Consider the following 15,474-nt stretch of genomic DNA (forward strand, 5'->3'; position numbering starts at 1 on the left):
GGGATTAACATGGACCTCCCACGGGGAATGTTAGGATTTGGACAAATCTAATGCAGTATTTTAAATATATAAGGAACAAGGCACAATAAACCATGCAAGATAATGTTACAATATATACTGTTATACATTTTTGGTTTTATTTTGTCATATTCCCTTTGTGTTTTGGCGACAATGTTTTGGCGGCAGATCTGAAATTGAATTAAAAAGACAAAGACAGACATGTTATCAATGCTACCAATGAAAGTGAACACGTTTGGGGGTGGTGCGATATACAAACAGGCTTACGTGCTTTGTAATAAACAGAGAATTAGGATTAAGAAACATATAACAATGCTAAGAGCGTACAGCCATGCTAGCAGCTCTGTGAGCCTGTGCTTAAGCACAGAGGTGCTTTGAGCCAAAAGCTAATGTCAGCAATGACAAACCTGACAGGCAGACGGGTGTTGAAGCAGGTATAACGTTTTCCAAAATGTAATTTGGAATTAAAATCATGACCTAAAAATTATCATTATCAATTGGTCGTCTCTGTAAAAGAGTTGCTTTCGCACATGTCCTTGGGATTTTATGTGGAACAGACCATCCTAGGTCAGTCCTTCACCTGTTTATATTTATTTCATATTTGAATGCCACATCGTTGCTAACTTGCTCCAGCACGGCACAAGTTGGGACGTCTTAACGTACCTCGCACTTTATCATTTAAATCAGCTCTTGTACTGACAAGTTTCACTCCTCAAAAGGGCATCAGGAAAACAAGCTTGTACATTTGACCTAGAGTCTGCGCGCTTATAGAGTGATTTATAGCATGGATCGGGCTGACGCAGCACTGTGCATTTCCTGTCTCACAACTCACAGAGCAGGCTCTGTATCTTCAGGTGCTGGGATACTAACTTCAGTAAATGTGGCTCTGTTTCGCCGTCCAACCAAGACTCAATCGAGCAGGCGGCGCGAGGAAAAACAGCAAAACAGATGAACTCAGCGCATCTTTTTTTCTTTAGATCCAAATTTAGAGTAAATTTAGAATCACCTTGGGACCTCAACTGATTAAAACATCTTCTTGTCGTGTAGGGACTCCGAATAAACAAGCCTGCAGCTCTTGCAGTGTCCCTACACCTAATTTGATAAAAGACATGAGAATTATGCAATGCCCTGAGCCAGCTATAGAAAACACAGGAGTTCTGCACATTTCCCTATAATAACACATTGACACCTCCTCTGGGACACAAAAGCTAAAACAAACAGGCACAATCCTGATTAAATCAGAGCATATCGGTTACTCAGACTTGCACTGATTTACTCTGCAATGAAGAAGCTAAATGTCCATGTTTGATGGAATATTACATTTCTAAGTAGATTTAAGGCGATACATGATATATTTACAGCTGAAACAATCCTCACTTGTCAAATTTGCAAAATGGACACAAGTGGTAATTTACCTCTGGTCTTAATTTGCTGTGTGCTTGTTTGTGTTAGACTGAAAATCAAGGACCCTCTATGTATTGACTGTGCCACCGAATCCCAAAGCTAAGCACGTAACAGAGCCATGATTGCATGGAATACGGGCGGTGAGGATATTTGGCAAAAGTTGTAAACACTTCAATTACAGATGTAACTTGAACAAATAGCACTGGGTCTTTCGAAGGTTGCGTTCACCTTCATGTACAGGCGTCTGCGTTCATCAGTCGCTAGCGAATTGGAGCTGCGTTGACAAACGAGCTTAATTTACCCTCACTGAAGTAAGATTAATTGGAGGTGTCGAGGTATGAAGCAGCAAATGACAATGCGCCTTTGGAATAATGACAAGAAGTAGGGAGGGAGTGCATGATAGAAAGGTTTACTTAACGCATTACAAGGTGTCATGAGGAAGTGTGACAGTTAGTTGTTTATGCTGAGGATGCTGCAAATAAACAACACGGGGAAAAAGAAAAAAGGGAGGGGAGGGACAGTGAGTGTCCCAAATGGCGGCTTCTCGGCCCACTTGTAAACTCAATCAACTGAGGAGCATGAGAGAGTGGCTGGCATTGAGGAAAAACAATTTGGGAGCATCAAAAGAGACTCTCTCATGCACAACAGCAAATTGGGGCACCAAAAGAGCGGAGAAGTGAGTGTGTATGTGTGTGTGTGTGTGTGCGTGGGTTCTTGAAGTGATCACTTAACAAAGAAACAAAGTGTTCAACACTCCAATCAAGGTGGAAGCAGAGCAAGGAAAAGAACATTTTGAGACAGAACAGAAAATGAAGTGGCAGACTGGGAGAGGGGTGAATGGGAGGGCTGGGGGATGTTAAAGCAGGAGAGCAGCATGTTAGTCTGAGCTGGTGGGAACACGATGAGGGTCTGCCTGTGTAAATACAGATACATCCATAATAAACCCACCATCGTGGTTGTCTATGCTGTGTGTTGGTAATGCACTCACGGGTCTGAGTAGGTACGCCAGGCTAGTCCCCTGTATGATCAACAGGGGGAGTCGTGTCATGGACAGAGCATGGTAGAGGGTCTCAACAGATGCCATGGCCTGGTCAAATCTGCCAGCCAGACCGCCCAGCGTCACTATGGCATCCACCTGGAATGACAAACAGAATTTGATACGACGCACACACAAAAAAACAATCAGCATGGTTTGATGTCCTGACAGGTTCTCTGACAAGATGATGTTTGTTTCAGTGAGGAAAGATGACTGGGGAGGGGGCTGCAGAAGACGAGAGAAACAAAAACATGCACACTGTGACAGACAAGTGTGCTGATTTGCTTTATGAGTAAATAAAGGAGGTCCATCTATCCATTTTCTACACCAAACTATCCCTTTCGGGGTTGTGGGGGGGCTGGAGCCTATCCCAGCTGTCAACGGGCGAGAGGCGGGGTACACCCTGAACTAGTCGCCACTCGATCGCAGGGCAGCATATAGAGACACACAACCATTCATGCTCACACTCACACCTAAGGGCAATCCTAGAGTCACCAATTAACCTAATGAGCAAGTTTTTGGTCTGTGGGAGGAAGCCGGAGTACTCAGAGAGAACCCACGCATGCACGGGAAGAACATGCAAACTTCACACAGAAAAGCCCTGCCTGACCCAGGGATCGAACCGGCGACCTTCTTGCTGTGAGGCAAAAAGGAGTTAAAGAACTTTATTGTTTTCAGCAAGTTACAATGAAATCTGTTTGGCTTTTTAAGGTATGCTGCTCACTAATCCTGCAAAAAGACCAAAACTGCTAATGAAATGATTCTAACAAGCACTGCTTGTGTAGTCCAAACCTGATATAGCTCCTTCCTCTGTGCCATAGAGGTCCGTTGTGGTCTGCAAACTATTAAAAACAGTGAGCCACACTGTTTCACTGGGTGGCTGGTTCCTTCATTACCATACAATAAAGTCAGGATTTAATGAGAGACGGACTAATGCATTACTGTCTTTGGTCTTTTTATGGGATTTGTTGACAGCAACAAAAAATATGGGATATCACCAGCCTTATCATTTAATGAAGAAAGGAAATAAAAAAAAACAAAGCAGCACAACAACAAATGCCATTGGGACAAGTAGACATTAAAGGAAAGAAACAGCAAGGACACAGAGCTTTGAGAGGGAACTGAGATGGAGGAGAGATAAACAATCAGCGGTGGATCAAAGAAGGAATTTGGGCCATTACAATGAGGGTAAACACCAGTCCCTTGATTTAAGAAGTGAACATGTTAACAGCAAAGCAAGTAAGCTAAGTGGATTACTTAAACTAAGACCGTTTCCTGCAACCTCAGAGCTAAATAAGGTCTTCTCAACTTTGAGCCAGCAGTTCACTTAAGTACAATATTTACAGCTCTCAGCAGTTATATCCTCATACAAAGTCCCTGAGCAGTCAAGCACCAGTGCTGACAGCCTTAAAACCCAACAGAGTCTAGAGGGCAGAGGCGCTGTCAGAGGGTGACGACTGACAGTCACACCAGCACAGAAAACGAACCAAACACCATCAATCACACTTCACTGTTTGCGCTTCAACCATGCACTGCGGAGAAATAAATAAACAGAACGTAAGAGGTTAAATTCTATTACCTTTGCCGATGTTGACTGTTACCGCTTGGGCAACGTCTAAACATTACTTTTTACTGTTCTTACCGCAAGGGCGACTAATCAGCCAGATCACATTGCCTACATTCATTTGCTACTGCAAAAGATGTGTTTTTGTTTCTGCGCGCAAGCATATGCGCACACATTAGCCCATTGAGTAAATTACAGAACAGGAATCTCCCACAGTGTTCCTTCACCACTCAGAAATGCACTTTCATTCCCCCTCTGCTATTTCATCAACCCACTTCAGTGTATTGAACATTTCCCAAAAGGCAAAGAGCTCAGGTGACATTTGTGCTGCTGCTCCTCGCTGTGCGTCAAGGGACCGGACTATTTACTGAACTGAATGTATTGTCACTAACTTCCTGCCTCAAGAGGTGGCGTTAAAACGAAACCTGAGTGCAGAGATTGAGGTTGATCTCAACATCTGGCTGACGCCCCCACATGCAGAGGTATTGCCTAAGCTGTAAACAACAACACTTGGTAAACAAACTCCCCTCTGTGAGAGGGGAGAGAGAGAGAGAGAGAGAGAGAGAGAGAGAGAGAGAGAGAGAGAGAGAGAGAGAGAGAGAGAGAGATTATTAAGTAAAAAAAATGTATATTATTACTATATTATAGTCTAATACTTTCCTTTGATTCAATAAGGGTGACAAAATAATAAACAAATCTGAAAGACACTGCATTAACCCACAAAACAACTCCATCCACATGTAACTCCAAACAGATGGGAACAAAAAACATATATATAAATATATAAGAAGTAAATCTTTAAAAACAGATTTAAAGAAAAAGCTCAGTAATTTCCTAAAGCTGTAGCTTTCAGCAAGCGTTACTCAAACACGTGTAAACACTGCATTTTTAGCCCCAAACCCAAACATATTTGGTGCCCTTGTTGGTCACAGTACCAGGGTTGGGTCACCCAGTGTAACAGTGGCTTCTGAGGTCTGTGGCGCAGAGGATTTGCTCGTTTCATGTAACTTTTAAGTGCATTTTCAAAAATAAAATGTCAAAAATGAAAATACAGAAAATTGTAAAATCTACCCTTTAAGTGTGATCTCTTATCTACACTAGGCTGGGCCCTTTTTTCCATCCATCAAACCATCTTCCAGACTCACCTTTGATGTCCTTCCCACTTTTGTTATTGCTTACCGAAGAACAAATGTTTCATACACAAGAATGCCTTAACGGGACCAAAGCGGCTACCAGAAGGAGGAACAAGAGAGGCGTGGAGGGATCAAACCAACAGTGAACACTATCAGTGAAGAGTATCAGTTGGTTCCAGATGGCAGAAAAGCTCAAAGAAAGTAGAGAATGCTGAAAGAGTACAAGGAGCGATGAGAACTAGTGGAAAAAAAAGGTGTATTGTGTTTCAGCGTCCAATGACACACAAGCTTGCTCAATCTTCCGCTTCCCATCACACTTGTGTTGTGATCGCCACGCGCATCAAACCCTCTATAAGAGTGTGAATTTTTATTTGTTCCCATTTCATGTTTGTTTGCTAAAAACAAAACAAAACAAGCAGGGCAAGGAAAATCTCACGACTGAATGAATAAAATTCAACAAGCTGGCTCAACAGATCCCGCTGCACTCTCTCCTGATTGGCCGGGGGAGCCAGAGCGAGCAACGCTGGCTCAGAGAGCAGCACGAGAAAAACTCACATCCATTTATTAAGGATGATGAACAGATAACTGGAGGAGGAGAGAAGAAAATGAAAACAGTAGTGCTGCAACACTGAAGCAAGGAGAGGGAAGCTAACGCATGCACACATGCTAGACACTGGGACACACACACCACAAACCAAGTAGCCTTTCACAAACATGTACAGATACACTCAAAGGCAGACACGCTTGGATATAGAGTATCAACATACATGCATGCATACACACAATCAACCACCCACAGCGATGCTTTGATACCATTCACACAACATAATATCACACGAATTCTCAGAATCAAACACTAGCCCGAACTGAGGCACAATGCACGGCCATCTGCAAGTCATCCTGTTATTATTTCGTTCATGTATTTGGCTCATTTAAATGGTCTAAGTGGATGGAAATTAGAGAAGATATGATATGATATTAAATCATTAGGAAACTTTATGTAACCTGCTCCCATTCACAAAGTCCTGAAGGGAACAAAAGTTCAGAGAAGAGTCATAGCCGGTGAGGAAAAGTGGAAAAATCCTGGTAAACAAACAAAAAAGTCATCATCGGCAACTCTTATAGAACGTCAAAAACTGATTGCCGGGCTCCTATCTCTCGCCGGCAGATAGACGGACAAACACTCAGCACCAGTTCAAAGGCAGAGTAAATATTAGCTAGGCCGAGAAAAAAAGGCCCGTGGAAGGGAAGGACAAACGCGTATCTTTTCTTAAAGCCGGACGCCAAAAGAACAAAATGAAAACGCACAGCGTGGCCACACGTGTGCGTTCTGTGCGAGATGAAGAGCATCTTTGTGTGTCCCCGAGCGTCTTCTCCGCGGCGTTTCATCAGCTTTGAGATGTGAAGTGATTGGAGCACTCGGCGGTGATTGGAGCAACACTCAGCATGCTGCTAAAAAGGCTATTATTGGATAAAATAGAGAGATAGAGAAAGAGTGAGAGGAGAGGCAGATAGACCGGAAGAGGACAGAAAGATTCATATACCCTATACACACATATAGATAGATAGACGATGATATTACTCATATAAATAATTAGAGATATGCTGTTTGTTATGTTCCATGTTTTTCTTTGTGGGATGTACATTCTGCTGACATTTTGTGAGTCAGAATGGAAATCTCTGGATCACATCACTATATGCCTGACTCTGCAGCAGCCGGCTGGGCACAGGGCTTCGCTGTGGCTGGCAGCTCATGTCAGAGTTTTGGATATCAGTCGGTCGTTCGGATTGAAAGAAACACAGATTTCATCTTAAATGGAGGCAAACCACAATCACACTTAGCATTTTATGTGTACGTGTAAATGTGGTTGATGTCTTCCGGGACTGTTATGTGAGCATGTACGATCCTCTCCAGCAGCACAGCGTTTCACATTCACGCACCCACACACACTCACACCTCGGATGTGCCTGCAGTCAACCACGGTCCAACACTATTGACCTCTGAACAGCTAAGTTCCCGAGGACCGAATGCCTTGCTTAGAGGCACTAACCTCGCAGAGGCTGGAGACAAGAGCTTTGCTTATTCATCTTACCCAGTGCTGTAACTGCTGCTAGTCCTTTTCATAAAAGCGGTAACAATATCCTTTTTAAAAGAACTTTTGACACTGATAAATCGAGGAAGTCACTGCTCCTGGTCAAGGAACATATCCCCCATGGCACCCAGCACACGGATTTAAAAGCCTTTAGATGCTTTAATGTCACGACTTTTACTACTATCTGCTCTCACTGTGGTTTTGTTTCTTGCCTTGTTTTAATATTGTTATTCCATGTTTATTTTTTATAGTATTCCATCATTGTATTTTATTTAGAAGGCCCTTTGTGCCCTATGCTTGGCAAGTGTTACATAAATAAAAGTCATCCCTATGATTATTATAAAGCCATAACCTGAAGCCCCTTTTTCTTATGATTTACATGAATCATTGCTGCGTCGAGTTTGCCCGGATTAACTGTCACCGAGTCTTATCCGTTAATCACCATACTTTACCCCCTTTACTAGTAAAACTAAGGGAGTCTTTAACGAGGCCCACTGTGAGCGACTGCTACAAAAGTTAAACATTTCATGTCATGTAATGGTCCGTTTTACTTTAACACTGCCGCATTGCATTTGAAGAGACAATGCTGGTGATGGCCGGTGTTGGACTCACATGCAGCTGGGCTCCCTTTCATTATTTTAACCCTGGCTTCCCATTCATTACTGTCCAACTATCAACAACACACAGCTGATACATGCTTCTAGCCAGAGCTCAATCACAAACCTTAAACCTCTGTAGGCAAAACAAGCTTGCAAGACTTCAGCAACTCAACCAAACATGCTGACCAATTTAACATAATGTGCAACCACGTGATGTGTTCACATCATGAGAGCGGCCTATTCAAAATTCTCTCATCCATGAACCACCATTTGAATGTTTCTTTCCATCTTTCAGATGGAAATGTTATTATTCAGGAACTCCTTGTGGTTCACTCTCAGCTAAAGGAAAACAGGAGAATGTTGAAAAAATAAGACATTTTACTTGGCCAACTGTTTTCCAGGTTTTCCAGGACACATGGGAACCATAAAACTAATAATTCACAGTATAATGTGTTAATCAGTGAGGTGTAGTAGGCAGAATTCACATACTATGTTAAGCTTACTCTTTCCTGACTTCATATTTAACAGAGCAGAAATGAGAGCCGTATTGATCCTCTCATCCAACTCTTGGCAAAGAAAGCAAATACCAAAATGCCAAACTATTCCTCTTAACAATAAAAATGTCAGGCTGTGTGGCGCGCGGGGGATGTTTACCTGTAGCTGTCGTCTCTGAATTTCCTCCACCATGATTGCAAGACACTTGGTGAAGTCTGTTAGAGCCTGGTCGGCTGTTTCTATCAGCTTGCAGCCCTGCGCACAGAGAAAAATGGAAGCGCACACTCACAGCCAACAAAACAGAATCAGATAGATGTACACATACATAGATATCAAAACAAAAACCCAGGCGGAGATAAGGGATAGAGGGATAACAGAGCACAAAAAAACATAAAGAGATAGAGAGATGGAGAGAGGTATAAATCTGTGTTTTAGTCTTGTCTGGCTGTCTCTGGGCTGTGTTTCTGAATAATGTAGAGGCTCCAGTCAGTGGCCCTAAACTACAGCATCCAGGTAAACAACCATGCTCTGGCTTTCTCTCCCTCTGTCTCCTTCTCCATCTACACGCCAGCTTCCCTATTACACACACACGCACAGTGCAGTCAGTTCACACAAACTTGTTCGCTGTGCTCTGTTTGATCCCATCCATCCTCCCTCCCTCCCCTCCTCCCTCCATCCCTGCCTCCCCTTGTCTCTCTCTCTCTCTCCCTTGCGGATGCTTTTCTGTTCTCTCCCTTCCATTTATGCAGAATTATTCACCGTTTCCAACAAATCTCGGAGGGAACGCCTCAAACTTTCCCATTGTTCTGCTCCTAAAGCATTACCATAAAAGTCTGTTCTCTCTCATGGAAAAAAAAAGCCATTGCTCATTTTTTTTTAGGCAACCTGTGTGATATTTGTGAAAAAAGGACTAATATTACAGACAGCTACAGAGAGAGGGTGAAAGGCAAAAGGTGGGTGTCACAGCTGAAGGCAACCCATATCTCTGCCTGTGTGTGTATGCCTGTGATCATGTGTGTGTGCGTGTGCATGCTGAAGTATTGGATCTGCATTTCAAACTGTGTATCGGCGGAGGCCTCTGATCACAGTAACACACAGCACAAAGATCACACAGGCACTGCATTTTCTTCCCTCTAAGGCGTGTGTGTGTGTTCATGAGACACCTTTCCTTGTATTTATTATTTATTGAAGCAAGTTTCATCTCTCAAGTGTTCTGGTTAGACATTTTGATTGTTATAGACAAGGTTAAGTACATTTCACATCAGAATTTGCATTATATTTTTATGACCTTGGATAGTTTGGTCTTATTATGCCAATATGAACAAGCTAGAGGGCGCAAAAGATTAGAGAAAGGTTTATTCTTTATTTGTTTGTGGATATTCATGGTGTGACCAGTGATCTGACAGACAGATTTCTACAAGTACATCAAACCCCCAACAATTGTATTGATCTGTAGCTGTGGTTAAGGGCAAAGTGGTGCCAGCAGGCTTTGTTAACACTCCGAACAAGCTGCAGCACCATTACATCTGTTATGTAAAGACAATTAATGTGAGGTTCAGAGCCACGAATGACACAGAGGCTATTAGCAGCCTAAGAGGCTCAACTGAAGGAAACAGTTTGAGTTGTTTGTGAACGTTAGCAGGAAAAGCGGCCACAGGTGGAACATATTTTCTTTGTTAAAAGCAAGGTTGGCCTGATCCTGGCTGAGCAGGAAGCGAATTATAACTGTGAAACATGACTCTGACCACCTCCAGAGGTGGTTTCTGATGACTGGGTCTAGATGCGACTTCAGTGTACTGACAGCTGAAGCCATGTCAAGCCATGAGTGCACAGTTGTACCCACTTTGATGATTCAGTCTGCATGTTGTCACTGCAGGTGGAACTCCTGCAGAGTCTCCATCATAAAAGCTGTTGAAACCAAGCCAACTTCAGTCACCCATCCACTTAGCCGGCGTGACCTCAGCTCTGTAACCCTGCCGCACCGCTCATACTGAGCCGGAGTGTGAGAAAACATCTTGCTTAAGCTGCTCAGGGCTTAGTTTCCTGAATGCAGTGAAAGTGTGAGGGCTGTTTTGGGAGAACCAAGCGGCAACCTCTGGGCATGTGAAAAACTGCAGTTCCTTGAATGGCCACTTGAGTTTGGATTTCAAAAGCGAGTCAATCAGAAATAAACATGTTTACAAGCTGGTATGAAAATCCTTTTGCTCTCTATAGCTGATTTCCCCACTCATGACAACTGTGCATAACTCACTCATTTATATTATATTAAGGCTTAAAATTACGCAACAGTATGGGCATGGCCACTTTGAGTGACAGCTAGCTGCTTGGTTTCAGCAACCAGGCTTCATTGGACTCCACCCACGCTCCACCTCTTTGCCCCATTTTTAGGTTAGCAGGGGGTTAGTCAGAGTGGTGCACTGCCAAGAGTGTCACTGTGCTTCACAGTGGCTCTTTAGAAACCTAAGGTGACGTCATGGAGACCATGTCCATGTTTTATATAGTCTATGGGAAGAACATGTGCCTATATTCAGGATTAGATGTACTTGCGTAACAACACTGAAATTAATCACCTAGATACAAATTCATAAAAATACCTTCCTGTTACCACCTACCCCTTTTCTAAGCTGTGCCATATATCCACCACTCTGACAATATTTGTCTTTTATTAGCTCTTTAAATCATTCATAACCTGTGTGTACTTCTAGTCGACAATCAAGTGATTTATTCCACTTCCTTGCAATGTCTTCATATTGTGCTGCTGAACTGAACCACCTGTGACTAGTTGTTTGACTTGTAATTGTGAGCTTAAGGTGGCAGTATACCAAAAACAAAATCATGCATCAGTTAATTCAAACTGATGTCCAGCACTGCTCTGCGTGAAAATGCAGTCAGTATCAGCTGAAGTGTTCAGTGGCACCAGACAGGAAAGTCAGATTCTTACTAAAGTTGCCTATGAAGTGGTAAAGAAGTCCTGTTTCAGGCTAACGATAGCATAGAGTTCTTTCGTCCAAATTTTCAAATTATGTCTGCCTGAAGTCCTATTGCTTTTCCCTTATGTGTGTCTCTGCGTGTGCACCTGTAGCTCTGAGCCTGTGTGCAAGTTGTGTTCCACTCACCTTGTCTGAAAAGAAAGCTTTGACCTCGGCAGTAATGGAATCAAAATCCCCACTGATATAGTCGGGGAGGAAGCTGGATGTAAGGAGAGAAAGAACGAATGAGTGACAGAGGGAGAGGTTACGATTGCGAGAAAGACAGAGAGACAGAGAGTGTGAGGCAGAGATAGAAGGGAGAGGGAGAGAGAGGACATCGGGGCATGTGTCAGCTCTTTGATCTGTGCAGCGAGGGAGAGGAGTGACGCTGCCGGGGGACGGCGAGGAGACTTGGAGACTGACAGGGTGATTCTCCGTGGCACTGACGCTGCCCCTTTTGCTCACACACACACACACACACACACACTCACACACACACACACACACACACACACACACACACACACACACACACACACACACACACACACAGAGCTGACTGCAGAGATACATAGATTGATGTGAAAACACACACAGCCGTACATGACGGCGTACACGAGCAAATCTGATAGCTTGATACATACATCCAAATAACCTCGAACACATAAAAGCAATGTGTAATGACAGGACTGGGAGCAAATTTTATCTTAAATCAGTCTCTCTCTCTTTCTCCCACACCCACACACACACACACACACACACACACGCACACACACAAACAAACAAACAAACAAACAGAGCATGATGTACCTGGTGTTTGCAGGATATTGACCTGTTCCATTACACTGAGTGACTTCATTCTCAATTAGGGCCGAGTATTGGTTTGATTACTGCAGGTCACAGTGGAAATTGATGTTTTGAAACATGCTCTCAATCAATGCAGTGCACTGTAAGAGTACATGGTGAAATAAGGTAGCGCAAATAATCCATGTGTCTACTTTAAGAGTGGGTTTACTTGTGTGTGGACTACAGATATTGGTTAGAGGACACAGTGAAAAACAGGGCAGACTTGTGCGCTCCAGAAAGCCAAATTCCAACCAAATGGGTTACAAGCCGATCTCATATTCATGAAATGAATGAACGTTAACTGTCATCATTACAGGAACATGTGTGCTGGAGGATGCAATTGAACCTGGACTGCTGGGTTTGAAAGCTTGTTGTTTGCTTACATAAGGCCACTGCACATGCACATTATTTATGTAACTGATTCTGAAATGAATGGCAGAAAAAAGCTAAATCTATTCACCCTGCCCTACTTTCCCCCATGGTCTTGACTCACGTAACCCAGAACTGAACAGGCAGAATGATCACAAAATGAAATAATACAGAATATTAGCTGCAAACTACATGAACCTGGCAGAAATACCACGCTAATACAGGCAATTAAGTGGATTACAACTGAAAATTAAACTGAGCAGGAGGGTTGGGAATATCTGTGCGTCAAGGCTTTGCATTCTGAATCTAAATTTCCCCATTTGCTCAGATGTAACCGTGTTTCGAGGCAACTTGCTTTCCCAGAGTGTGGGAATTAACAAGGTCTGTTGCAGATATCAGCGAAAACAGCCAAAAATCTAGCAGCCACTACTGAGCAGCACATTCCTGTCAGAGAGAGACAGATAGCTCTCTGTTTATTCCGTCTGTGTGTGTTTATGTGTAAGGAGCAGGACCACGCTGGGATGCGGTTGCCACTATCTAGAGGCATTAACAGGTCTGACATTACGATTTCATGGTTGGTTGGCTGGTGTGTTTGTTTGTGTTTCTGTGTGTGTGTGTGTGTGTGTGTGTGTGTGTGTGTGCGTGTGTTCCCCAGGAAGAGGCTAGAGCGATGTTCCGGTCGGTTGAAGAAAGAGATACAGAAGGATTATTCCCCCCCCCCCTCCCCCCCCAGCGTTCCCATTTACACCAACAAGATACAGCAAGACAAACAGAACAGCAATTGTATGCAATCTACTGCCACACACACGCACGCACATACACACACCTACCACAAGCGTACATAAAGACAATCAAGCGCAACCCAACCTCAGCTGGACAAAAAACTGCGATCCGGGTAAAAACTTTTCTCATCCACGGGCAATGAAATGCGCACACACACGTACAATAATATGCACACACATCTACAAATAAGCAGCCACAAACAAGCACATGCATACTTTCCCCCTCCTTATAATACAGCGGGCCACAATTGCATCTCCATGCCGAAATAACCTTCAAGTGACAGATGGGACGAGACGTGACACCGGGCCCGATCGGAGCTTTACACACGCACCCACGCTTGCGCACACACATCCCATTGTGACCTGTGCACATGACTCCATCGGCTGATGGTAATTGACCAGGCGAGATTCTAAATTCTGTATTTGTGTCTGTGTGCGTGGGCGTAAATGCTGTTTGCGTGTGTGTTTGTGTGTCTGACAGTCTTCACTTCCACATTAATATTAACTGACACTTTAATTTGGAGGGGAAATAGAGCATTTTACCGCCAGTTTGTCTGAGTATCGGGTGGCGCGGATGGCTTTGTGACCTTTGCCTGTGTTTGTGCGTGCATGAGTGTGCGTGTATGTGTTTGTCTAGCAGCCCGCTTGTGTGTCCCTCTCTCTGAGTCCACTTTGCCTACTTTTTTCCTCCTCTGGCTGCCAACCCACACCTCTCCTTCCACATGCTGCCTTCTCCTTTACACCTTCTTCTTGCCTCATCTGCTTTCTGTTCTTATACTTATACTTAGTTTTCAGTGTAATTTAGCAAGCTCCCTTCCATCTAACCACTTCTTCGTGAAGATAAAAAACACAATCTCTTCCTTTATTCTCTTCATGTATACTTCTGTCTTTGTTTCCATCAAACTGAGCCTGACGCCGTCCTTTCACATGACCACTTCATTACCAATAAATGTTTTGTTTACATTGTCTCCTCGTCTCATATTTTCATCGCCTCCTGGATCACAGCATGAGGAACGCTCTCCTTCCTTTTCTCGTCCTCTCATCACTCGAGGAGATGCGGCTCTGATTACACCCACTCATCCCATCCGTCTCCCAATCAGTGGAGGAGAGCCAGTGAAGGGGTGGAGGAATTATTTTGGATGACATCATTAACGACCCATACACATAAACAAGCCAAAGCAAAGCACTTTAACATGTTCAGCTCTGACTCGTGAACACTGACATGGACTGAACGCACAGAGACAAACAGACACACACGCAAGCTTTGGACACATGACACCTGATTTTTGACTAAATATCAATATCAACTTTTATGCAGGAGATGGTCCTCATCAGAAAAATGATATAATCAGTCATTTGTCCAAATGCAACCACTTGTGGTCTTGCAAATTATGACAGTCAAACTTTTTCAATTTTAAATGGTTGGAATAGAAAATAATTCAATTATTAATTCCCCAAGCTCTACTTTGAACTGAACAGGCACAATGATGATCACAAAATGAAGTAATACTGAACACTCGTTGTTAACCATGTTAATAAGGGCGATTAAGAAGATTAACACTGAAAATCATCAAGGCTTTCCATTCTAAATAGAAATTTCCAGATGTATCCTATTAATCCAAATACCACCGTGTTTTGATGCAACCTGCCGTCCCAGAGTGTAGGAATTAACAATATCAATAAAACCAGCCAACCAGCCACTACTGTCAGAGAGAGACAGATAGCTCTCCATTTCTTCCCTGTGTGTGTGTGTGTGTGTGTGTGTGCGTGAATATGTGTGCGTGTTCGTCTGTAAAGAGCAGCTTGTATATGTAAGCTGTTAGTTTATAGATCTGAGTTGTATATGCGGTATATAAGTGCGCGGCATCATAATAAAGCAGCACTGCGAAGGCTGGCGTGAAAAAAAAACAACCAATCTGTGCTAACAGAGATCTTATTATCCCACTGCAACAAAGATTCTAATTAGCAAGACCTCGAGGCGTACGAGTGTGAGCTTGCTTGCATGCTGATGTACATGGGTCTCTTACATGATCATCTGTATTGAAACAATTAAAAAAAACCCCACCTGTTTGCCCTCGGTTGACGTATGATTGTGAAAGCATGTATGTGCGTCTGTCATGCCTGGATTTGTTCAACCAACGCTGACCCAGTGATTTGTGGTGGTCT

The 15,474-nt window shown here is 43.3% G+C and overlaps 1 protein-coding gene across 2 annotated transcripts in view; it reads right to left on the bottom strand.

Annotated features, from left to right (window-relative positions):
- Positions 1 to 15,474, bottom strand: part of tpk1 (thiamin pyrophosphokinase 1) — a 66,380-nt gene that overhangs the window by 21,123 nt on the left and 29,783 nt on the right. For both annotated transcript variants that reach the window (XM_070985986.1, XM_070985987.1), the window contains exons 5-7: positions 11,459 to 11,531; positions 8,502 to 8,597; positions 2,411 to 2,557 (exon numbers count right to left, since the gene is read on the bottom strand). In XM_070985986.1, coding sequence (XP_070842087.1) covers positions 2,411 to 2,557; positions 8,502 to 8,597; positions 11,459 to 11,531 — 316 coding nt within the window. The remainder of the gene's footprint in view (positions 1 to 2,410; positions 2,558 to 8,501; positions 8,598 to 11,458; positions 11,532 to 15,474) is intronic.

This window comes from Chaetodon trifascialis, chromosome 18 (genome assembly GCF_039877785.1).
Source record: "Chaetodon trifascialis isolate fChaTrf1 chromosome 18, fChaTrf1.hap1, whole genome shotgun sequence".
NCBI classification, from domain to species: Eukaryota; Metazoa; Chordata; class Actinopteri; order Chaetodontiformes; family Chaetodontidae; genus Chaetodon; species Chaetodon trifascialis.